General features: G+C 35.7%; 1 protein-coding gene across 1 annotated transcript; it reads right to left on the minus strand.

The window, feature by feature from the left end:
- Nucleotides 1-2,311: 2,311 nt before the first annotated feature.
- Nucleotides 2,312-26,560, minus strand: LOC131054946 (gibberellin 20 oxidase 3-like). The gene is made up of 2 exons (XM_059212474.1): nucleotides 26,225-26,560; nucleotides 2,312-2,464 (listed from the first exon to the last, which is right to left on the minus strand). Exons 1-2 carry the CDS (start codon nucleotides 26,558-26,560, stop codon nucleotides 2,312-2,314), a joined length of 489 nt encoding a protein of 162 aa, XP_059068457.1.
- Nucleotides 26,561-27,124: the final 564 nt, after the last annotated feature.

The following is a 27,124-nucleotide window of genomic DNA, read 5'->3' on the forward strand; positions in this document are numbered from 1 at the left end:
TTTCTGATTCTCCTTCTGATCTTCTTTTACCCTCTGCTGCAACCTTACTGGTTCAAACTCTACCTCTTCTCTGCCGGTTTACTACTCACTAACCCACTACCTCTTGTCACTACCAGTACTCTTTTTACTGGTCAAACCCTACTCTATTTTCGCCTTGTCGAATCACCATTGGTACTCAATCCTTTCTTCTTTACTCTCCACTGAGCTATCTTACTGGATTTGACGCACTCGGTTCACTCAACTATTATGTGCACTAACAATTTTTAGATTTCCTTAACCTTACCGATTAAACCTCTATTAAATCCCTCTTACCGGTTGCCTTTTCTATGCTTAGTTTCTTCACTCTTTTCAGATTGATCAACTCTCTATTCACACAAGCTCACTTAGATCTGGCAATTGACTCCCAATATCTTATGTAGCATCAATAAACAAAGTCTTTGGTCGACATATTTATACTTGAGCTTTCTCGCCAAGATGGACATTCAAACTTAGCGCACTAGGGTTTCCTTCATCGACCACGAGGCGTACCAACTCTAATCAGATCTTGTTCCAGATATTGACCACCTGCAACAAATCACTCTACTCCACCAATATTGTTGCTTCCAATACATGTTTGTATTTAGCAAACACGACCTGTTTGTCAGCTTGCACTTGTGAATCAAAATGAATGCTCTCACAACTTCTTAATCCAAATCAGATCTATATCTGCATAACCTAAATCAATCATCAAAACACAATAGTCAACCTTTTGATCTTCCTCTAGTTGCACACCTTTGCAACTGATCCATGCATTTCTCAATCGATATTAATTTTTAACCAATCACCAACTACCTCACCAACAAATTTGATGATGCACTATTCACTTGCCACTTTGAGACCACGTGGCGTCTCAGTCAACATCCAACTCATCTAATCAGTTGATTGTGTTAGTTTTGATCTAGTCACCTAACAACCACTCAACCGGTATCCATCTTATGGTTCAACTTCCCTACCAGTTATCCATTAACTGGTCAACCTTCATTCCATGTAATCTCATGTTCTGCCTGTGGGATCACATCTACCCAATCGCCAAACATACCAATCCATCACATGTATCTAGAGTGGGTCTCCATGCATATCTTCATCGAGTGAGAGCCTTTCACCTTTACCTCTTTGGTCACTTACCGGTTGACACATCACATCAACAATCTCCAATGCAAATCTTCTAGAGTATCGGTATATGTGTTTACCAATTGACATTACTCCTGATTACACACCGGTGACACCTGTAGAATCACAATGTCAACAAAATTCAGCCGTGTCGAGCTATGGTAACATCAATCTCCATCTACATCCTGTCGGTTGCACATTCTTGCCTTCCGGTGTAACTCCATGTCTGCAGATGCAAGACCTTTCCTTCTCCTTCATTAGTCATACCTCATCTCAACAGGTTTGCCAAAGTGGCAAAATCATCACAACTGATTCTTCCTCTTTTGTCATGTTAGCTCATCATACTTTCCCTTGTTGAATCATTGCATATCTCTAATTTCATGCACCTGAGGCATCCTCATGTTGCACTATGGTCATATGGTATAAGCCTTCAATCACCTGCCTTCAACTTCTCTGACTGTCAAATCTCAGAGGGTTATGATGCGTTCCATGCATGTTGAGAGATAAGATTAGTATGACCACTTACCAAAGGGACTAGATGGACCAATGCACTAAACCAGACTTTATTGACATTGAGAAGATATATCTTCAATCAGGCACATAACTTGGTACATATCCCCTTTGTCTACCTTACTAACTTGTAGCAGCCCAAACTCTTTTGGTCATATCAACTTCATGTCTTATGATAACATCTTCATCCTGTGGGAGTCCTGATGATTGACATCCAACTTCTTACCAATTGTCTGCAAATTCTTTATGGATCATCCTTCCTTTCTTCTTGGTCTCCAATACTTGCTGACCGGTCAACACTCCATACTTACTGATGACATGCTATACCAGTTGACATCAATGACAACACAATCTGGTTGACATTAAAGACAGCACAATGTCAATAATATTTTGTTATTTTCCCAACTTTTCTCTTCCAATATTTTTTCAATCTTTGCTACCTTTTTCTATGGAGTCAAAATAGTCTCTCTTTTGCATTGGTCATTTGAGAATATTAATTTAATCTACCATGTTCAGCTTTGAAGCAAAACTAATAAAGATGGTGGTGAACAATATGATTAAGACATTGGACAAAGTGTCATTAGAAGTAGCCAAGCACCCTAAGAGAATGGGAAGCGTAACTAAGTATCTCATCCAGAAATTTGAATTATAGTCAGAGGGAGGTTTGGTTAAATCTGAGATACTCAGTATTGGTGGTATTGGCAAGACCACACTCGCCAAGGCCATGTTCAACCAAGTTTATGCTCATTTTGATGATGCTTCCTTTGTCTTTAATATCCACACCACTGTTGTAGACTCTGCGTGCCTGACAAAGTTGCAAAAACAAATCCTTAAACATTTAATCAACTATGATGGAAAAGTGTAGAGTGTTAAGAAGGGCATATCTTTGTTCAAAGATCATTTGGGGAGAAAACGTGCACTTTTGATTTTAAATGAAATGGATGCTAGGGAGCAATCAGAGGCTTTGGTTGGGGATTGGTTGGCCCCTAGTAGTAGAGTTGTTATTACTTCTAGAGACAAGCACATTCTCCATGTTATGGGGGTCTCACCTGAATGCATCCACGAAATGAGTGGATTGCAGACAAATGAATGTCTTCAACTATTTAGTTGGAACTTTTTTTTTCTCCATGCACTAGATATTCAAGTTAATTAAGTGAAGTTATTAAATTTTGAAAAAAATTATCATATGTTTCTATTGTGTTTCATCAAAGTTATTTTTAGACAAACTAGTAATTTAAATAATATGTTTAATATATAAAAATTGTATCCACCTATTTTCTAAAAAATAAAAATGAAAATGTAAAGCATGCTAAGAGTTTAATGTTTAATTAATTTATATCACTTTATAATTTAAAACCTATATGTCAATTTTAGGCTCTTCAAATTAAAAAATTATAATTATGTTTGTCAATTTGATAGCTTTAAACAATGGATGTCTCGAGAATACCCTAATAGTGAAGCTGTTCCATTAATTGAAGGTCTTAAACACATGCTTCAAAGTGATAAGAATAAAATTCATATATTGCATGGCATTGCTCATATTGTTGATTTAATGTCATGCCCATCGAGAGTTGTTCTGAAACCCTAGGTTACTCACAACCTTCAACACAAGTCAACTCCTCTATTCCTTTGACCAATCCTATGACTAGTATTCCTACATTCACATCTAACAGATCATGGCTACTTCAACTCAAAATGTCATTCCTACAACCATTGGTCATTGGGGCAATGCCTCTTCTTCATTTGATCCTCCATCATTACCTATATCTTCCACAAGTATTCCTAATATTCCTCAACAAATCAGCATGACACAAGGGGGCAATTCCTTCAAAAACTTTATTCCTCCTTTAAGTGTCTATTTTTCTACCCATTAATCACCAATGCCTACTTATCATAGTGTCCCACCACCTTATTCTCAACCCATGCCTTCTTTCAACAATATCACACCACCTTGTCAATCACCTATGCCTGACATCAATTCTTTCACTGAAATGACAATAAACAATCTTGCCCAAACTGTGTCTTCCTTACAACAACAAATTGCTTCCATGAGTCAATCCAAGTTTAGTGTGCCCACCTTTGATGTTGCGAGCCCACTTTCTCATGATATTGTTAAATTTGTGTCACCTAAAGATGTTGAGATCGCTCAATTAGATATCTATAATGGAAAAGGTGATCCTCTTACGCATGTCAAAACATTTCAAACCTTGTGTATTGATTTTGCTTATAATCAATGATTGCTTGCAAAATTGTTTGCAAGAACTCTAAGAGATAAGGCCTTAGAATGGTATTGTTCTTTGCCATTTTATTCTATCAGTTCCTTTCAACAACTGGCAAATTATTTCATCCAACAATTTCAAACAAACATTGGTCCTATAATCACTTTGACTGGTTTAATGCATTGTAAACAAGGTGTTAAATAAAAAATGACCGATTTCATTGGTAGATATAAGCATTTGTGTGTTCAAATTTAGTTTCATGTTCCTGATAATGATATTCAAAGAATTTTAATTTCTAATTTACAAAAAGATATTAGGGAAAAGCTTCTTTTGTCTAAGTTTACTTCCTTTCCATAGTTTTGTGCAACACTCCACAATTATCAACTGGCTGTGAGACAAATGGAGCAATCCACTCCTATGGATCTGACTAATAAGGGGGAGAGTGTTCAAAAACCGTTTCGGAAGTTCAAACCAACAGAAAGCTTCATCAATTTCAATGATCTAATCAGCAACAACCATGTCAATTCTACAACAAGTGTCTCTCCTATTTCTAAATTTTTCCAAAGAGAAAGACAGTTTACACCTTTGAATGAATGTTTGCATAGTATTATGTCTCAGTTATTGTATAGAAATATTATCAAACTTCCTCCTATAAAACAAGTTGATCCTTCTAAACTTTCATCTCCTCATTTTGATAGCAATTGCTTTTGCTAATTTCATCATCAACCTGGTCATGATACTGAGAAATGTTTTGCATTCAAACATAAGGTTCAAAACTTGATTGATAATAATACTATATATATGGTAGGTGTGAATGATAAAGGGAATAAATTAGTTGCTCCTCCTAATAAAAATATTAAGATTTTCACTGATCCCTTGCCATCTCATACCTCTAATGTTATTGAGATTGCACCTAGTTCTCTCTAATCTGAAACACTCATCTGTATGGATCCAAACTTGGTTAACATGGTAGAGACACTAGATTCACCTAAGGATCCCTATATTACATTTTACCCTAGTGAGACCCTTAGAGAACCTGATGGACCTTTATGCATATCTTCAAAGGTTAAGGATATCCCTTGTCGTGGTGCCTTGATTGATCCCTCTTGTATGGTTAATGTCATAACTGAAAAATATATTTTTACTTTACAATTGTATAAACCATTATATGATGCTTCTAATGTAGTTGTGAAGTTATTTGATGGATTCTCTTGTCCTACCATTGGTTCTATCACCCTTCCTATGGAAGTCCATGGTCAATCCATGGATGTTGACTTTGTTGTCATATCGTCCTTTGAGAAATTCCATGTGAAGTTGGCCTATCTTTGGTTGTCTTCCATGTAGGCTATTTATTCTCCAATCCATGAGTGCCTTAAATTTCCTCACAATGGAGAAATCATAACTGTGAACCATATCTTATTTCATCCATCCGAAAGAAGCCCTAGTATTCCCATTGATCTCTTTTGGCCTACAAAATTTCAATCTCTTCCATCAAGGAGCAGTGCTCTTTTACAATCCTATCAAAAATGGAAGAATGATATGATCTTATCCTTAAGTCAATCTAGATTGCCAAAACTTGACATTCCTATTTTTCCTCTCTCAGATAGAACTAATCTCCCTCCTAAGGAAAATTGTCCACCTACTCCTATGGATGTGACTTTCCCTTCTCTTAAGGAGAAACACAATATTCTTCCTAAGGTTTTACCTATACCTCTTCCTCATGATGGACTTGGTCTCCTTCATACACCTAATATTCCTCCTTTCGATGGCTCAGTTACACCTCCTTCCTCTTATCGAGAGAAGAGGCCTTGTTCTCCTATTGTTAAAACAAAAAGACCTCAAGCTAAACCTTCCACTATAAATTAGACAAATGAACCTACTTCTTCAAGTATTCCTCCTCCTTCTCAGCCTTCCATTAAGACTTGACATAATCGTTGTGCAAGAGAACATCGATGAAGATGTCATGTTCGAGCTCATAAAGCTATCCCTCAAAATACTCAATTTCCTTAGACTCCAACAGTTTACATGATTCTCTTTTCTCCTAAGAAAGATATTAAACAAACATCTCCAAATCATAAGTTGCATAAAACATGTGATGGTTTTACTCCTATTTGTGTTCTTTCTCCTCTTTCTTTAAAACTTGATGCAAAAATGAGTGAAAATGTTATTCATAATGGTAATACAACTCCTAATGCTTCTCATGGTGAGAATGAATATATTGATGTGGATAAACATTTATTGGATGGATTTGTTTTTCACAAACCCTAATCCTAGCTCCTAGAATCAAACAAAGTGACTTACAACATGAGTAGAGTCCTTGTTTAGATCTTGTGATAGCTCCATCAGTTGTGCTCACTATCTCTCCTTTGTCGTGTTTCTCGCCTTCCTAAAATAATGATCAACAAGATCGAGAGGTGGGTGTTATGCTAGATTAGCAATATTAGCATCTTAGATCTTTCTCTCTCTCTTTCTTTCTCTTTTGTGACCATTCTTCTATATATATCCCTATTCTTCTAATGTTCCTATGGTGTCTATTTGGGGTCAATGCAAAGCATTGAGATCTTTTCTAGATCTCTTTCATGTTGACTCAAAAGCAATCCTCTCTTCCCTATCTTCTAAGGTAGTGTCCTTCTTTGGGGATTGAATATTATTATATACACATCCATATATGATATACATGAGCTATCATACACCATACTGACCTTGAGAAAGAGACACTACCTTGTGTTTTGTGTTAATTATCCTTGGGTTTATACCTCGATTGGGTGCTAAATCCTTGTGATAACGTGTTCCCTCTTTTCTCTTTCCCTTGGGTGTATCCTACCTTAAAGCAATTTATCCTAAAAAGGTGCGTGCGATTGCTTTAACATGGGGGCATACACTATGCTCATTCTTCCCTTCTTGTGATACATAGAATTACTTACTGAACTTACTGAACTCAAAATTCTTCCCTTCTTGTGACAAGTGCCGAAGTTTGATTAATTCTTCCCTTGATGTAGTGAACGTCAAAATCATATTCGCACAAGAACTCCATCCATCTCCTCTGATGTGCATTAAGGTTCGGCTGAGTGAAGATGTACTGAAGACTCTGATGGTCTGAATGCAACTCAAAGTGATGTCCTAAAAGGAAGTGTCTCCACCTCACAAGTGCATGCACTACTGTTGCGAGCTCAAGGTCGTGAGTGGGATAATTAAGTTCATGAGTCTTAAGTTTCCTAGAATCGAAAGCTATGGCCCTACCATCCTGCATAAGAACTGCCCCTAAACCCTCTAGGGAAGCATCTGTATAGACCATGAAGTCAGCTGAAGGATCTGGTACAACAAGGATAGGAGCGCTAGTAAGTGCCTTCTTGAGTTCCTGAAAGGCCTTCTCGCACTTCTCTGTCCACTCAAATTTCTTCCCTTTACGCTGAAGAGAAGTAATAGGGTGTGCGACTCTAGAGAATCCCTCGACAAAACATCGGTAATACCCTGCTAAACCCATGAAACTTCTAACCTCTGTCACACTGGTAGGCACTGGCCAATCCATAATAGCCCTAATCTTTGATGGGTCAACTGAGATCCCATCACCGGAAATAACGTGTCCAAGGTACTTGACCTCAGATCGAAAGAAAGCACACTTCGATAGGCTGCCAAACAACTAGTTATCCCGCAAATACTGCAATACCTATTTTAGGTGCTCCTCATGCTCCTTCTCATTCCGAGAATATATCAGTATATCTGTAAAGCGGAAAATCACGATCGAACCCTAGTTGTTCTCCCCTCTTCCAACTCCGAGGAGAGAGAAGGGAGGTTTGCTAGGATTCGATGGTTTTCACTTAGGGGAGAGACTTTACATTCAAAAGAGGGGTTGAAACTCATAAGATCCAATCCCACACAATGTAAGATTGGATGCTAAATGAATTTCAAGGGTTAGAAAAGCAAGGCTACCCTCTTTTGTAAAGAATGTGGTTAAGGAAATTAAGCTAAGAATACATAGAAAGTCATAAAGATTCGCTTATAAACTGAGTTTGGGTTATAGGATGAAGCTGCGGACCTGGAATTAGCAGTAGAATGTCGATACGGCGCTGTCCTGCAAATTTGAGCAAAAGTTGTCGGGATGATGGCGCCCGATGCCACGGTCCTCCGAAAAATCCGCGAAACGAAGGGGGATCTGTTCATCTCTGCACAAGGATTCCAGATCTTCAATTTCAGCCGTGTACCTGCAACCTACACACAGAAAAGTGAAGACGATTGGGGGGTTAGGGATTAGGGGTTTGCCTTTAGGTCAAACCCCGGTTTTGGAATTAACCAAGAAATGAGCAAGAGCTGTAAATGTAAATGACTGTAAAACAAGTACTAATACCTTGTTCTAAGGATGTTTGTATCCTTATGTGCGAAGGTATAGATGTTGTATGTTGTATGTTGTAGCATGTAGTATGTGATCTCCTCTTCAATGGTTGAATCCTTGACTTGAATGCAACACTTAGCCTTGAATGGAGACTTGAAATGATCAATTGCTTGAAGGAATGCTTGAATGCTTGAATGCTTGAATGTTTGAGTATAGTTTCCATGCTTTTTCCCTCATGTATCTCTTCTCATCCCAAATGAGAGAGAAAAATGTAGTTTATATACTTGTCATTTAGGGCTGATAGACTGATTTTCCCGACCTTAGGCTGACCAGGAAATGTAATTTCCAAATTGCAAATAAAAAGACCTGAGCCCCTTAGGAGACCGGGCCCAAAATAGGACCCAGGGACCAGGGCGCAGGGCGCCATGGTCCTGGGGACCAGGGCACTGGGCGCCCTGGTCCTGAAGGACCAGGGCGCTGGGCGCTCTGGTCCCACCTCCCGGGACAGCAGGGTGCAAGGAGGTTCAGGCCAGGGTGCTTGAAAAATGCAGTTTTCAGTGTCGCGAGCAAGTTTTGGGGTCTCCATTCAGGTTGCGTGTTGCGTTGCCATCGTGAAGACCGAAATGCAGTCGAAATTGCAAGTGTCACAATTTTAGGATGCTACAATATCATCGAGGAATACAATAACAAAATGGTCCAGAAAGGTACGAAACACCCCATTCATGAGGCTCATAAAAACTGTCGGGGCATTCGTAAGTCCGAAGGGGACTACGGTAAACTCATAGTGACCATATCTAGTGCGAAATGCGGTCTTGTGGATATCACTTTCCACTATTCTCAACTGATGGTATCCTGACTTTAGATCTATTTTGGAAAAGACTTTGGCACCCTGAAGCTGATCAAATAAATCATCAATTCTGGGCAAAGGATATTGGTTCTTGATGGTTACTTTATTTAGCTACCGATAATCCATACACAATCGGAGAGATCCATCCTTCTTCTTAACGAAGATGACTGGTGCACCCCACGGGGATACGCTAGGACGGATATGACCCTTCTCAAGAAGTTCCTCAAGCTGAATTTTAAGTTCATTAAGCTCATTTGTGGTCATTCTATAATGTCCTCTAGAAACTGGCTCGGCTCCTGGTACTAGGTCTATATGAAAATCAATCTCTCTGCGGGGAGGCATTCCCGGTAACTCTGAAGGAAATACATCTGAATATCCCTTAAGGATAGGATGGTCATCGAGCGATGTTTCTTTTTCCTCCTCTTCCTCTCTGTCACTGATAGTGATAGCAAAAAGCTGACATCCCTTCCGCATGCTCCGCTTAAGCTGCATTGCGGAGATCATACGAAGAGACACGGGCCTCTGAATCCCAGTGATAACTATGGGCGAACCATGGTCATCCTCACACTCGATCTTTTTCAGGCGGCAATCCATCTTAGCTCTGTGGGCATAAAGCCAATCCATGCCAAGTACGATTCCGTAAGATCCAAGTGGAGTCACTCTAAGGTCTACTAAAGTGGTGGTCTTGCCAATCTGCAACTGACATGCCCTAACCTCTGATTCCACTGACACTCTAGCCCCTGAAGCTAATTCCACTTCCCAACTGACACCCTGTCTAGATGCCACTAGCCCGCAATGCTCCAGAACCAATGGAGATATAAAGGAGTCAGTAGCTTCTGAATCAAACAAAATAGATACATTGTTACCTTTGATTATACCTAAAGATTCGATAACCGTGGCCTGATGATCAGCCTGGCGGTTGTCAACCGCTACGAATACTCTATGGGATCTGCTCATATCACCAACTGTCGGCTCTGAAGCGACCATCCGCTGACTCCCTGCTACCTGTCCCTAAGGGAAATCCCTCGCCAAATTCCCCATGGCTCCACATGTAAAGCAAGCACCCAGTGCCTAGAACTGGGCACCCTGAGGCCTAGAAAAAACCTGACCTCCTGTCCTACTGGATCCACTGTACCCACCCCTGGAGGACTGCTGAGTCCCCGCCGGCTGTGTGTACTGCCCCTGTGCTCTCTGATCAAGTTTCTATCCCTGAGTCTGCCACTGCTTGGGCTTGGAGCCCTGCTGATACTGTGGAGGTTTCTGTTTCTGGCTCTATGGTGTCTGTTGTGGAGGAGGGGGTTTGGAGAACCCCTGAGAATTTTGGTTGTTCCCTTTCCAATGTGGTTTCTGGAATCCATAAGTCTGAGGTGCGGGATTTTGGTTCTGATACCGATCCCTATTGTCCTGTGGTCTAACCTGAATTTCCTCGGCAATCAGTGCCTTCTCTATAGCAACCCGAAGGCTCTCTGGAGTGGACATCCTAACAGGCCCGGCTATAGGGCATTCAATCCCCTAATGAAGCGGTTTACAAGAAGTTTCTCATCCTTTAGATAATCTACATATGGCAACAACTCAAAGAATTTACTCTCATACTCGGTTACTGACAAGCCTTTTTGTTGGAGATCATGAAATTCGTCAATACGACATTGCCTGAAGTGCTCTGATAGGCACCTCTCATAGAACCTCTCTATGAATATCTCCCAAGTGAGTGTATCAGGAACTAATCCGCATTTGTACTCTTCCTGTCTCCACCACGTGGAGGCTGTCCCTCTCAGAAGATGAACTGCAACACGTGCTTTCAAGTTGCTCTCATAAGAACGCAATGCAAAGCACCTCTCAAGACTCAGAAGCCATGCCTCGGCCTCTACTCCATCTGTAGAAGCTCCGAAGGATGGTGGTTGGAGGTGCATGACCTCCCTGATGAGATCCCCTGGGTCTCGATGTCCTTTCTCAAAATAAACTGGTTCCACCGCAGGAGGTGGTCCTGGCATATGCACTGACTCTGGCTCATTACCACCCTGACTCTCTACAGGAATCAGAGCTGGGCTCCTGCTTCATTCTCTATCAACAGATCTATGACTCCCAGAGTCATGACTCCTAACCTGAGGGTTCTCTACTGGGATCCTTTCCTGAACAATGCCAATAAGATTCTGAATGGCTGTTAAAATGTCACGGTTAGGTTCATTTGACTATTCGGGAGGTGCTCCAGGGTTCTCCTCTGGAACTGATGCCTCCCTCTCTACCTCATCGCATGCTATATGCACACATCTAGGACCCCGTCCGCGCTTGCGAGCTTGTCGCGTCAACGGAGGCATCCTAAGAGGAAAATAAGACAAAACAATTAATTTATTTCTTTTATAATTAAATTCAATTAAATTCAAAATTCCATTTAACAAAATAATTTAAAAATATTCTAAGGCAAAACGTAAGTGAGTAAGGCTCCTAGTGTGGAAACCCTACTCTGATACCAAAATGTCATGCCCAAAATTTAGGGCAAAAACGGAACAATTTTTTTTTTAAAACATACTAAATTAATTTACAAGTTCACTCTCGCGACAAGCGTTAATGAAATTTCCATTATTAAATTCGAGCTAATTCTGAAGCGAACTAAGCATCGATAAATTGTTTAATTTTAATTGCGGAAAAACCTACTGGTTAATTCTATCTCCAAGAGTTACCTAGTCTTTAGGTTTATTAAATTAATCAAGCTAAAGGATATAGGAGAGAAAAATTAATTTATTCTCCAATATGACTATATAGTTTAAACAACCATTTTATAAATTTCTCTTTATTAATTAGTCCAAATTATAATCAGGATTATATAAATATATATATATATATATGTATTTGCATATACATATATATATATTTATAATTAAATACTTATCCAAAAATTATGATCAAAATTCATATATATACATATATATATACCCATATATATATATGGATACATATATATATATTTATATTTTGCATAAATGACAAATATTTTAATTCTAAATTCAAAAACCATTATAACTTGTCTAAATATTATTTCATATTTTTCCCCAACCCTAATTAGGGTTCTAATTTCTTATATATATATTATCTAAACTAAATAACATATTTATTTTTATTTTTAAAACTAATTTGCCCTAGTCCCATTCGGGCTAGGGTTTAACCCATATTTTTTTTTTAACAGTCCAAAATTTCTTACTGGGCTGAAGACCCCAAAGTCGGCCGCGTTTTATTTTGTTGCAGGCAGCGGAGGAAAGGGAGGCGGGTTGGCTGCGCGCCACTGTGTGAGTGCACAGTGGGCGCCGCGGCACCACTGTGTGGCCACACAGTGGGTGCCGCTAGCGGCTCCCCACTGTGTGGCCACACAGTGGCGGCCGTGGCCGTCCACTGTGTGCCCACACAGTGGGAGCCGAAAGCGGCTCCACTGTGTGTGCACACAGTGGGCGCCGCGCGGCCGTCCACTGTGCGTACACACAGTGGAGTCCGCGAGGACCCAAAACATTTTTTTTTTTTAATTTTTTTTTAAAAATATAATATATAAAATATATATACATATATATATATAAATATATATATATATATATATATTTATATTCACATAACTTTTATAATCATAGTTAAAAGATGAAATTTATTTCAATATAAATTTATATATATATTTTTTTAAAGAGAATTTTCATGCAAAATTTTAAACTAAAATAATTAAAGGGAAAAGCATTAAGTTAAATCATATATATATATATATATATATATATATATATATATATATATATATATATATATATATATATATATATATATATATATATATATATATATATATATATATATATATATAATAAGCTTTTAAATCAATGCTAACTAAAATACAATTTAGAATACTATTCAAAGATACATTATACTTTTTCTGGAAATAAAGAAATTCATTGATTTTTTTTCTTCTAATAAATTATTCACATAAAACAACTTTTTCCATTTAAAATACTTAAAATCTTTCAGCATAAATAAACTTCTATTTTGCCTGAAGTAAAAATATAGGTAAAATCTAAATGAAAACAATTCTTTTATTTCTTTCCAAAATACAAGAAGCTTTTGCATGCAACACAAATTAACTTTTCTTTTTCAAATAAACCAGAAGTAGAAATAACAAGCTTTTCTTTTTTTTAAAACATCTCTAAGATATTCTACCAATTTACAGAATGTTTTCTCTGAATAGTCACAACAATAAAACTTCAAGTCTACTTTCACAAAATACAACTTGCTTCTCTTTTCTATGAATGAGGCATATTTCTATAACAACTTTAAACAAACATCTGCAACTGAATTCAAGTATCTTCAATAACAATCTTCTATATCTCTTTCATGGTTTCTATTCTCTTTCCTCTGATTTTCCTGCATAATAGAAAACACAAATATGACCACGGAGTGCTCACCTCCCAGCCTAGGCTAACTGGTAGCCACCCTCGAGCTCGGAGAACCAATTCCTAGACGGGTAACAAACAGGCAAACACATAGAAAGCAATGCATACAGATATTCCAGACACATTCCCAACTTGGCTTTCACAACACCACACTTTGGTGATGAACATTTTCAATGGGTGGTAGTGGACCAATACCCTAAGGAGAACTGCAAGTATGAAATAAACAAGAAGCCACCTCATGGCACAATAATAATATCACGAATCTCAACCCCTTATTCCTTATGCCCCCCAAAGGCATTCTAGCCTTATATCCCTCCTTATGACCCCCAATGCACAAACAGGCCATGCAGCAAGGGTCACACAAAGATCCCTTGTGATCGCTCTCAAAAGAGAGTCTCTCACTCAAGGGTTGTCACTGCTACCACCCTCAAGATCCTCTTCTCTCCCAAGAGTAAGAGATCTTGAGAAAACTCCCAAATCACATCAAATCATAAAACAAAAATTCCAAAAGATTTTCTACACAAACTTTCAAGAACACAGAATTCTTACACCAACAAAATTCCAAACATAAACAAGAAGAAGACATTAAAAAGAATAACTGAAACCAACCTTAATCTGCCAAAAGGTATTATGATATTTGATGAAGAGCTGCCCAATCCACAAATCTTTTTCCTTCTACCCTTAATCAATTTTTCTATTCCATAACATTATTTTCTTTTCAAATTTTCTTTTGTCTCCAAAAAATGGAGAGTGGGTGATTACCCTGCTATTCCCAAAAATCTTCCTTAAGAAGCTCACTCTCTGAGTTCTCACAGGATTCTAAAAAAAACAAAAAGAAGAAAGAAAGCAAAATGCAAAAAGACTCTCCTTCCAAAAGGAAAAATCTTGATTTGATTTAACTTCAATTTTCAATTTTCGCTCAACTCAGAAAAGCCAAATTTTAAAGCGTTAAAAAGATCATTATAAAGTAGAAACTTGCCTAAAATTACCCCTAACCCCTAGGTATACCTTATGGGCTTTAGGAAACCCTATTAAACTACCCCTAGGTGTTCATTTAACCCATATTAAACCCCTCTGAAGTTTATTTTCGGGTCAAACATAAGTTGACCACTCCAAATATTATATTCCCAAAGTATTTATGACAACACATTAATTTATTAAGAAAACTATAATTAAACACTTTCCCACCAAGAGACAAAATAAAACATTTAAATTAAATACACACGTGTCAAGTGACACAAATAAAACACTTTTACAAAAAAATAAAACATGAAATTGTCTCTTGAGGTTTTTACACATTAAATTTAATTAACACTTAACACTCACACAACATATACTGATACGAATAAAATACAACACAAACGGGGTGTTGTCTCTCCAAATAGACAAACCCTGGCTTACGAACATACATAAGTCTAGGTTTGATTCTCTGTAATTTTCCATGGTCACATGGTAAATTTCCTGCGCATCTCAATTTACACATTAGTACTTCCAAATATCCAAATATAATATAATTCAATAATATAACAATACACATCATTACTTGCATACAATTTTTATCTGCACAGATTGAATACATCTTTATCAAGCAAATTCACATAAGCAAATTTCATCCCAATTCACAAAAACTAAACATACATCATAGTTCTATATTCAGAGTAAAGTCCTACAAATTCAATAACGACATCTATCATTGCAATATCATTCTATCTAATAATCATGTAGTGTTCTATCTCATAAAGCATGTAAGTAAATCATCAAATCATAGCAATGTTATCCGAATCCTGAAACCATATAAGTTCTAAGTCTCAAAATGCATCAAAATAAAGTATCCATAATAGTCTAAAATATAAAATCCACTGAATGTCAAACTGAGTCGAGGTGAGGCCTCACATCATTCGGAATTCAATCTATCATCTTTATGTGGAGATTGGATCTAGTGAATTACCCCTCATTTTCGTAATGTAATGGTGAAAAGTGCTTGAAGGATAATCAATAGTGAAACTCGCATCTCTCTTTGAAGGGACTTGTAGTCAATGGGATTGGAAACTCAATACTCAAAAACAATTTTCAATTAGTGGAGAGGACATCCATGCAGACAATGGGATTGAAAACTCAAAAAGAAAATAGAGTAAAGGAGGAGGACACCCAAACCGTTCAAGTAAGCCATAATCATCCCCAACAACTTTTGTTTTAGCATAAGTTCTTCTATAGTAGCATGAAAGTAGCCTAATTTCAGCTTTTCTTTTGTAAAGAAAAAGGAAAATGCCTAGAAATTCATAGGCTACAATTTTCATAACAGATTAGACTAAAAATTTGGTTCTGGCAATACTGTGACATCCCCTAATTTAGAAAATATCATTGTATTTTATCGAATATTTTTCTCTTTTCGTTCTCGATGATTACTAAAAAATTTTGTTGACATAAAAGGTTACACGCTTACCATTGGGCCTTTGCACTCACATTTTATTTTCCTAATCACATAGAAAGCATTACAATTACCACTACATAAGGGATTTGTAGTCTTCCTATGCAACATATGACTTTTATTTTCCCATATGATTTTTGTCAATAATTATTTATGTTTAAAATATTTTGATTCCCATGATGAATCAGATTCTGAAATTGGCGATTTGTACATCTACAACTCCCAAGTTTTTAAGACCTTCACGCATCCTTTTGTCTGGTAAACTTCCCCCAGTCGAATTCCCTGATTTTGGGAGGATTCTCTTCAATCACCAATTCATCCAGAGGTTTTATCATCACATAGTGGGAAAGAATTAAGAAAAGTGGAATGGAGAGGCGTCTTCGGCTGCCATTCAATATAAACACTCTTGAAGGAAAGAAAAGGTGTCCAAAACAAAAATTAAATATAAATACTCGGAGATTCTATTTATTCATATGTTCTTTGAATTAAACCTTGTTCAATAGCAATTGGTATCCCAATCTTATAAGAACCATGCTACTAGAAGCTAGAAGGTTAGTATCTTCAGATGGATACCATGGTATCTACCAAATGACTACCAAGGGGTAGCAATAGAACTACTTCCAAAGTATGTATGTAAGAACACTTTAATCATTAGAATCTAAAATAACACTTCAATAGTTATTATAATCACATTATAATAGAATGAGAACCCACCAATCCTATGACTAACAATGACACATAGGTCTGTAAATGAGTAATCTACCATAGTAAAACATCATCGGCCATAATCCTATTGGGAAAAGAAACTAATGCTAGAATAGGGATATTTTTTTAATATATTAGAGATAGAGTACCAAAAGAACCAAATTTAGGTACAATATATGATGAAAATAATAGAAAAGTACATAGCCCAACTAGGGCATAAAAGAGATTTACTTATAGGGCGATTGTAGGATCATGATGCACCAAGTATTAGAAAGAAGGAAAAAAAAACTTATTTTAACTTAACCAAAATCGCACAACCTATATGTTTGAATATTTTTATGGGTCAAAAAGATGTTGAATTTGGATCGATAAGACTTTTTTATGCTAAAGAGGTGAAAGGTAAAAGATAACGGGGAATAGGATTAAGAGGGTAAATTGAAATGGGGGGATAATATTAAGAGGTGGGTTGAATTTGGAGAAAATACAAATTGAATGAAGAGACAATTGACACTTGTCACATGAGTTTAAGGTTCAATCACTTATGTCTATCTCCATCATGCAATTAGTTAACTTCATAATTATCTCAATCTAATATTATAATAGTAAAAATAAAAATATAATAATATAATAATGTTTTAATATTAATTACAATATCAAAATATAATAATAATAATTTAATACTAATTATAATATAAAAAAATAATAATTTTAAAGTGAAATAATGAACAAATGTATATCTTTCAGCACACTTATATTCTTCTAAAAATAAATCTGCTAGTTTTTAACATTAATTTGTATATATAATAATATATATACAATTGTCTTGAATATATAAGAGATAATATTTTGTTATTTTTCCAAATTTTCTTTTCCAATATGTGTTCAAACTTTGCTACCTATCTGTGGAGTCAAAAGAGTCTCTCTTTTGCATTGGTCATTTGAGAATATTAATTTAATCTGCCATGTTCATCTTTGAAGCAAAACTAATAAAGAGGGTGGTGAATGATATGATTAAGACATTGGACAGAGTCTCATTAGAAGTATCCAAGCACCCTATGAGAATGGAAAGCGTTGCTAAGTATCTCATCTAGAAATTTGAATTCTACTCAGAGGGAGGTTTGGTTAAATCTCGGATACTCGGTATTGGTGGTATTGGCAAGACCACACTTGCCAAGGCCATGTTCAACCAAGTTTATGCTCATTTTTATGTTGCTTTCTTTGTCTTTAATATCCACACCACTACTATAAACTCTGCATGCCTGACAAAGTTGCAAAAACAAATCCTCAAAGATTTAACCAACTATGATGGAAAAGTGTAGAGTGTTGAGAAGGGCATATCTTTGTTCAAAGATCGTTTGGGGAGAAAATGTGCACTTTTGATTTTAAATGACATGGATTCTAGGGAGCAATCAGAGGCTTTGGTTGGGGATTGGTTGGCCCCTAGTAGTAGAGTTGTTATTACTTCTAGAGACAAGCACATTCTCCATGTTGTGGGGGTCTCACCTGAATGCATCCAGGAAATGAGTGGATTGCAGACAAATGAAGGTCTTTAGCTATTTAGTTGGCACTTTTTTTTTTCTCCATGCACTAGATATTCAAGTTAATTAAGTGAAGTAATAAAATTTTTAAAAAAATTCTCATATGTTTCTATTGTGTTTCATCAAAGTTATTTTTAGACAAACTAGGAATTTAAATAATATCTTTAATATATAGAAAATTGTATCCACCTATTTTCTGAAAAATAAAAAATTGAAAATGTAAAGCATGCTAAGAGTTTAATGTTTTATTAATTTATATCACTTTATAATTTAGAACCTATATGTCAATTTTAGGCTCTTCAAATTAAAAAATTATAATTATGTTTAGCATTTTGTTTACACAAGTGGAAGATATTATAAAAAACTCACCCCTTTTAGGCTTTTGCATCTACTCTATGGATGACTTTTTCCTTACTCCTTATGAGGGTTCTCAACATTTAGAATGGTTTTTCTATATAATATTATATTCCTATTGAGTTGTCGGAGGTTGGGCTCCAAAAAGGGGAATCCCCTCACTTCTTCTATGTTTGAGGTCTTAGAATATGATAATAGTTGTACAAAGGAAAACGAAAGGTCTTCACAAATTAATCTCCTAATGTCACACTAAAGTGAAGGGTGTGAGATTGAGTAGGCCTGGATACAATAATAATTAGGCTATATCTATGGGTTTTCTTTCTTTCATCCATCTTAGTCATAATTACATGCTAGTTTGTGCTTACTAACTTGATCGTAGTTGTCTTCTTCTCCAATGCACATGATTTCTAGTCCCTTCGAAACCATTTTACCTAATAAAAAATATGTAGTATTCAATTTTGAATTGTTAACAATGTAAATATGATGCTATCTATCAAAAGATATTTAGTTTAATGACAACCCCATTGTAGTAGGAATTTACAGTGTTTAACTCAAGTCTTGAATTTTTATAAAAAATAAAAATTTGACTCTACTAAATTTTTATAGATGGTTAAATTTAGATAATGATTTATTTTTTATTGTCTAATAAGTTGGGAGAAAGGTCCCAATCTCATAGAAAGGATTTCAATTACCACTACAAAAGGGATTTGTAGTCTTCCTATGCAACATATGACTTATAGAAAGATTTTATTTTACCATATGATTTTTTTCAGTAATTATTTGTTGTTAAAACCTATTGATTCCCATGATGAATCAGATTCTGAAATTGTTGATTTGTACATCCGCAACTCCCAAGTTTTAAGACCTTCACATATCCTTTGCCTGGTAAATTTCCCACTATTGAATTCCCTGAATTTGGGAGGATTCTCTTCACTCACCAATTCATCCAAAGGTTTTATCACCGCACAGTGGGAAGGAATTAAGAAAAGTGGAATGGAGAGGCATCATCGGCCGTCATTCAATATAAAAACTCTTGAAGGAAAGAAAAGGTGTCAAAATTTTTTTTTTTAATATAAATACTCTTAGATTCTATTTATTCATATGTTCTTTGAACTACACCTTGTTCAATACAATTTGGTATCCAAATCCTATAAGAACTACGCTACTAGAAGCTAGAAGGTTAGTATCTTCAAATGGATACCATGATATCTACCAAATGCCTACCAAGAGGTAGCAATAGAACTACCTCCAAAGTATGTATGTAAGAACACTTTAATCATTAGAATCTAAAATAACATTTCTATAATTATTATAATCACATTATAATAGAATGAGAACCCATCAATCCCATGACTAAAAATGGCACATAGGTCCATAAATGAGTCATCTACCATAGTAAAACATCATCACCCATAATCCTATTGGGAAAAGAAACTAATGCTAGAATAGGTAGTTTTTTTTAATATATTAGAGATAGAGTACCAAAAGAACCAAATTTAGGTACAATATATGATGAAAATAATAGAAAAATACATAGCCCAAATAGGGCATAAAAGAGATTTAGTTATAGGGCGATTGTATGATCATGATGCACCAAGTAGTGGAAAGAATGAAAAAAAACTTATTTTAACTTAACCAAAATCGCACAACATATGTTTGAATATTTTTATGGGTCAAAAAGCTGTTGAATTTGGATTGATAAAAAAATTTTACGCTAAAGAGGTGAAAGTTAAAAGATAATGGTGAATAGGATTAAGAGGTTAAATTGAAATTAATATATATAATTTGTAAGAGAAATAATGAACACATATATATATTTCAGCACACTTGTCACAACCCTCCTTTATCACCTTTTGATTTAAATACAAAACTCTATTATATTTCTTTGGATAAACTATTGAATGAATATTGTAAGGGAATAAAAATAATAAACCACACACACACATGGAAAATATATATATTTTTTTAATTGGTTATTTAATTTCCCTCACCCAAATTAAGGCACATGTTGTAGGAGGAATAAGAAGCTTCTAGAGGCTTCTCCACCACCCTTGCATGTAACTCCTCCCACTAAGCCTAATCAATTTGCATGGAGGCCAAATTGGGAGAGAATCTCTTTTTTTTCAATTAAAAAATTAGGTAGTGGGAATTTGAAATTTCTTTTATAAAAGAGGTACAAGTTTCAAAATGAGTGGTTGGCTATTCCATAAGAAATTCTGCAAGTAAAATTTTCCTTGGTAGTCAATTTTCATTTTCAGCTAAGATTTTGTTGGGAGGACTTCTCTTCAAATTTGGAGGATCAAGGAAGACTCTACACCATTTTCAAGCACCCAGGTTCTTTCAAACTTAGTTTCGTGCATCTTATTCTTGTTGTAGATTAGATTTGATTAAATTATTTAGGAAATTAGAATCATTTGATGAGAAGGAGATTCATTTGTTTCAGATTTTGATAAGAATTAGTCTCAGTTTTTGATAAGAAGTAGATTAAATTGTTTGATAAAAAGTAGATTAAATTGTTTGATGAGAATGAGATTCATTGTTTCAGATTTTTGATAAAAATTAGTTTCAGATTTTGATAAGAAGTAGATTAAATTATTGATGAGAATGAGATTCATTTGTTTTAGATTCTTGATAAGAAATTAGTTTCAGTTTTGATAAGAAGTAGATTAAATGGTTTAGGAGAATAGAGTCATTTGATGAAAATTAGATTCATTGTTTTCAGATTATTTTTGATAAAAATTAGATCCATTCATTTCAAAATTTTGATAAGAATTAGATTCATCCAGATTAAATCATTGGAATATCTTATTAAGTTTTAGATTTGAATTGATTTAAAGTCTGAAATGTATTCTTTTCTCTGGTTATTGATTTAAAGTCTGAACTGTGTATTTGAAAGGATCTTGCTGTAATCAATCTCTCTAAAAATTCTCATTTTCTGGTTATCTAAATCCTCTGTAGGAATACGTTTAACATTTTCCCTTTGTGAGAGTTTTTTTCCCTGTGTGCACGAATAAATTATCTCTTTTTTTTCTGTGAATAGATCTCCCTGTGTGTGCAAGCAAATTTTCTCTTTTCTCTGTAAATAGATCTCCCTGTGTGTACAAACAATTTTCTCTTTTCTCTGTGAACAGATCTCCCTGTGTGTATAAATAAATCATCTCTCTTCTCTGTGAACAGACCTCCCTGTGTAAAGAACAAAAGAAATAAAAGAAAAAGGGAGAAGAAGAACCTCTCTGGTCACTGCTTCATTGTACTTAATCTGTGATTATTATTATTATTTCTATCAGACCTGTTATCTACCCTGCTCTGAGTGATTTTCAATAATTTAAAAATGCAATACTCCTGTATAAAAAAATAATAATAATAATATTATATATAAGAACATATATATTTATATACATATACATATATATATATATATAAATAACCAAAAAAAAAGAAATCATTTCGAACTTTAAATTTCCCTTGAACTCCGTAACGCACGGCGTTTTACGTAAAAAGGCGGCAGTGTGCATGGACGGTTACATTGTAACCGTCGCAGGGTACGGAGGGGCCCGTGGGTCCCCTCATCTTTGCGGACCTGCGCATGCAGGGCCGCAGGGGTGATGGGACCCGTGGTCCCCACCCCGCACCCTACTCACTACCCAAAGCAAAAATAAGTTATTTAATTAAAGGTTTTTCTTTTCCCCTTTCTAATTTGTAATTTGAAATTTTAAATTGGGGTCTTTTTTTTATATATAAATTAATTACTTAAATTTTTTTTTAGTTTGATAGAAATGGCATTTAGGAAATATTGAATTCTTTTTTTTGTATAAGCTTTCAGATATCGTATTTCGACTTAGAAAAAAAAAATTGGGCTAATATGTAGCAAGTTCATAATTAAATTATCCTTAGTAAGTTTAAAATTGTAGACTATATTCTTTTAAAGTTAAGTTACTCAACCCATTAAGAATCATTGGGATACTTGATTGCTCTTTAGAGATTAACTTACATTAATACAAATGCTTATATTTAATCATTATTTTGGATTCGTTAAATCTCCTTACATTATGCAAAGTGCCTCATAGATTAATTTCCTTCATTGATGGTTCATAACATGCGAATTATTTGTGGAATAATTACATCTTTCATGCATTTACTATTATGCAAGTTTCGTGATGGTCATTATTATGCAAATTACACTTCAAGTAGTTAATTCAATTATTACGCTTTCATTTTTGTTTTCATAGTTAGAAAACTAAACAAAGGAAGTTGGAAAACCAAAACTAGTAGCGTTCGGTATATATGGTGCCTCTGGGTCACGCTTACGGGTAATGCCATCGTGTTGAACTACTGCACTTAACGCCTAATAAAGCTGCATTAACGACGTCTGTGGCATCGTCCCTATAAATCGTCAGGGAGTAATAAGGGACATTTGGAAGTTAAAATCCAAGGGGCGGGTAATCCCCCTTGGATCGATAATTTAATAAGATAACTTTTAAATGATTTTCACATCCATTGAGATACACCATAGTAAACCCCTTTTTAAGGATGGTCAAGTTAAATACCCTCATGAAGTTTATTTTCCTTTTTATTTATTTCATCTTGAAGGGATATTGGTGATTTGCAATTGGGTGACGCTCTTGATAAGTATTAGGGTCTAGTTATTTTGTTTAGGCCACAAGCAATAGGCCATCTTGAGCCTTCGCTTAAGTGCTACCATCGTGGGTAGCAACCGCAGAGAAACTGTCTGGGACACTGACCCTAGAAAGGGTTGCGTACCCACAAATCCATTTACATCAAACCATAGATTAGAAAATAGAACTACATATTTTACCCCTTGATCCCGTGCCGAAGCGGGTATGTAGGCAGTCTTGGGATGGAGTTGTCCCTCGTACTCAGGCATTCGTGGGTGGGGTCTAGGCTTGGTTGAGTAAGAATCCTAATTGAAAGATAAGATAATCAATTTAATTCAATGCATACTTGGAAGAAATCCCGTATGGATTCGCTTGACTTCCCGAGGCTTTAAGCCAAATTTCGAGGCGGAATTCAAGCTTGTATTATTTTTAATTACTCCTAAGGACGGCAACCTCGGTGCATTCTTGATAGAAGAATGTAGTACTTAATGAGTGGCTCAGGACCCGAATGGCCCTGATGAGTCTAAGTCTCTGGCCAGAGCATCCCCTATCCCGTTCGGATGGATGCCTATCCTGTATGGGTAGATGCCTATCCCGTATTGGATAGATGGAATATTACGTCCCGTATGGACAATTGCCTAACCCGTATGGTTAGAAGCTCATCCCGAATGGATGAATGCCTAATCCTAATTGGATGGATGCCCAGAGTATGCAATTGAATAAAACATAATGAAAAAAAAAAAAAAAATAATACTCAATTTTTGTTGAATCAATTTTGGTGGGTTATTACAACACTTTACTTCTATCCTTCCAAAAATAAATATGCTCATTTTTAACATTAATTTGTATATATATATACAATTGTCTTGAATATATAAGAGATAATATTTTTTTATTTTTCCAACTTTTTCTCTTCCAATATGTTTTCAATCTTTGCTACCTGTCTGTGGAGTCAAAACAATCTCTCTTTTGCATTTGTCATTTGGGAATATTAATTTAATCTGCCATGTTCAGCTTTGAAGAACACCTAGTAAAGAGGGTGGTGAATGATGTGATTAAGACATTGGATAGAGTGTCATTAGAAGTAGCCAAGTACCCTATGGGAATGGAAAGCGTCACTAAGTGTCTCATCCAAAAATTTGAATTCTATTCAGAGGGAGGTTTGGTTAAGTCTGGGATACTTGATATTGGTGCTATTAGCAAGACCACACTTGCCAAGGCCATGTTCAACCAAGTTTATACTCATTTTGATGCTTCTTAATTTGTCTTTAATTTCCACACCACTGCTACAGACTCCACATGCTTGGAAAAGTTGCAAAAACAAATTTCTTAAAGATTTAACAAACTATGATTGAAAAGTGTATAGTGTTGAGAAGGGCGTATCTTTGATCAAAGATTGTTTGGGGGGGGAAAACGTTTGCTTTTAGTTTTAAATGACATGGATTCTAGGGAGAAATCAGAGGCTTTGGTTGGGGATTGGTTGGCCCCTGGTAGTAGAGTTGTTATTACTTCTAGAGACAAGCACGTTCTCCATGTTGCGGGGGTCTCGCCTGAATGCATCCACAAAATGAGTCGATTGCAGAAAAATGAAGGTCTTCAGCTATTTAGTTGGCACTTTTTTTTTCTCCATGCCCTAGATATTCAAGTTAATTAAGTGAAGTAATAAATTTTTTTAAAAAAATTATCATATGTTTCTATTGTGTTTCATCAAAGTTATTTTTAGACAAACTAGTAATTTAAATAATATCTTTAATATATAAAAAATGTATCGAACTATTTTCTAAAAAATAAAAAATGAAAATATAAAGCATGCTAAGAGTTTAATGTTTTATTAATTTATATCACTTTATAATTTAGAATCTATATGTCAATTTTAGGCACTTTAAATTTTAAAATTATAATTATGTTTGTCATTTTTTTTACAAGAGTGGGAGATATTATAAAAACTTGCCCCTTTTACGCTTTTACATCTACTCTATGTATGGCTTTTCCCCTACTTCTAATGAGGGTTCTTAACATTTAGAATGTTTTTTCTATATACTATTATATTCCTATTGTGTTGTCAAAGATTAGGCCCAACGAAGGGGAATCCCCACACTTCTTCTATATTTGAGGTATAGAATATGATAATAGTTGGACAAAGGAAAAAGAAAGGTCTTCACAAATCAATCACCCAATCTCACACTAGAGTGAAGGGTATGAGATTGAGTAGGGTTGGATACAATATTATTTAGGCTAGATCTATGGGTTTTCTTTTCTTTCATGCATCTTGGTCATAATTACATGCTAGTTTGTGCTACTAACTTGATTGTAGTTGTCTATTTCTCCTAATTGTTTTCTCTAGTGCACATTATTTCTAATCCCTCCAAAATAATTTTAGCTAATAAAAAACATTTGGATATTCAATTGTAAATTGTTAATTGTGTAAATTTGATGCTATCTATCACAAGATATTTAATTTAGTGACAACCCCATTTTAATAAGAATTTAAATAGTATTTAACTCAAATCTTGATGTTTTATTATAAAAAAAGTTACTCTAAATAAAATTTATTGGATGGCTAAATTTAGATAATGATTTATTTTTTATTGTCTAAATAATTTGGGAAAAATGATCCCAATCTCATAGAAAGCATTACAATTATCACTACACAAGGGAGTTGCAGTCTTTCTATACGACATATGACCTATAGAAAAATTTTATTTTATCACATGGTTTTATCCAGTAATTATTTTATGTTTAAAACAGTTTTGATTCCCATGATGAATCAAATTCTAAAATTGTCGATTTGTATATCCGCAACTCCCATGTTTTTAAGACCTTCACGCATCCTTTGCCTGGTAAACTTCCCCAAGTTGAATTCCTTGAATTTTGGAGGATTCTCTTCACTCACCAATTCATCCAGAGGTTTTATCATCGGATAGTGGGAAGGAATTAAGAAAAGTGGAATGGAGAGGTGTCTTTAGGTGTCATTCACCACAACTCTATGTTCCAGGCTCTTGTAATTATCATTCATCAACACCTCAATGGCATGTCATTCAAGGAATGAGTCTACAAGGTTTTAATGAGAAAACATGCTCAGAGTGGGTGAAAGAATTATTTAAGCCTACCTGCACGCAGTCAACAACATTGAGGATGAAAGAGTTGGACATGGGTGGAGCTGGAACCCACTGCCTGTTTTCCTTGCACTTGACCTCCAATCCGCTGACCTCATCTTGGTAAAGAAGAGTGAGTGCTCCAACATCCTTGTGTCTTCCTATACCCAGTGCTAGCTCTAGCTTAGGGCATTCCAGGTAACTATTTAGCCGTGCAATGCTCATATCATCTTTGAAAAACTCATTGAGGCGCTTGTCAGGTAAAGAAAGGCTCCATGATATTAATTCAAGCACCTTAAACAACACCTCCATCATAGCCTGTGCATATGCCAGGAAAGCTTCTTTGGACATTTTTTAACACAATATAAATACCAAAGCAAAAAAGAAAGAAGAAAGCAGAAGCAACGGTACTTACATACCTGAACTCAAGAAGGCTATCAGGCCAGCGATTTTTGACAATCTTGGTAGAGGGGTCATTTGGATCAATAGATATGGGCAACTCGAGCTCATCCCAGGGTGCAAAGTCGAACACCTCTTTCCAATCCTTCACATTTTTTGTATGCTCTGAATTAAACTAGCCCATGGGGTTTTGAGCATCTCGGGATATTCGTCTCTTTTCTTCGAGAGGAAACATGAAGAAAGAAGCTTGGGTGGATTGGACGCGGCAAATAAGATGTTCAGGAATGTCGTGGTTGATGAGGTAGAAGAATCCCCACTCTCTGCAGGCCTTCCCCACTTCCTCTGCGGAGCACTTTTCCAAGTCTATAATGGGAACTTTCAAATTATCATCAGGGGAAGTGGAGGAATGCTTGGGGTTGGGATGATGTTCTTCCTTCTGAATAAAACTCTCTTCAAACTCCATTGCTAATTTTTCCTCGATGTTTTATCCATGTTTATCTTAAAAACTAATTTTTC

The sequence above is a fragment of the Cryptomeria japonica genome, chromosome 10 (genome assembly GCF_030272615.1).
Source record: "Cryptomeria japonica chromosome 10, Sugi_1.0, whole genome shotgun sequence".
In the NCBI taxonomy this organism is placed as follows: Eukaryota; Viridiplantae; Streptophyta; class Pinopsida; order Cupressales; family Cupressaceae; genus Cryptomeria; species Cryptomeria japonica.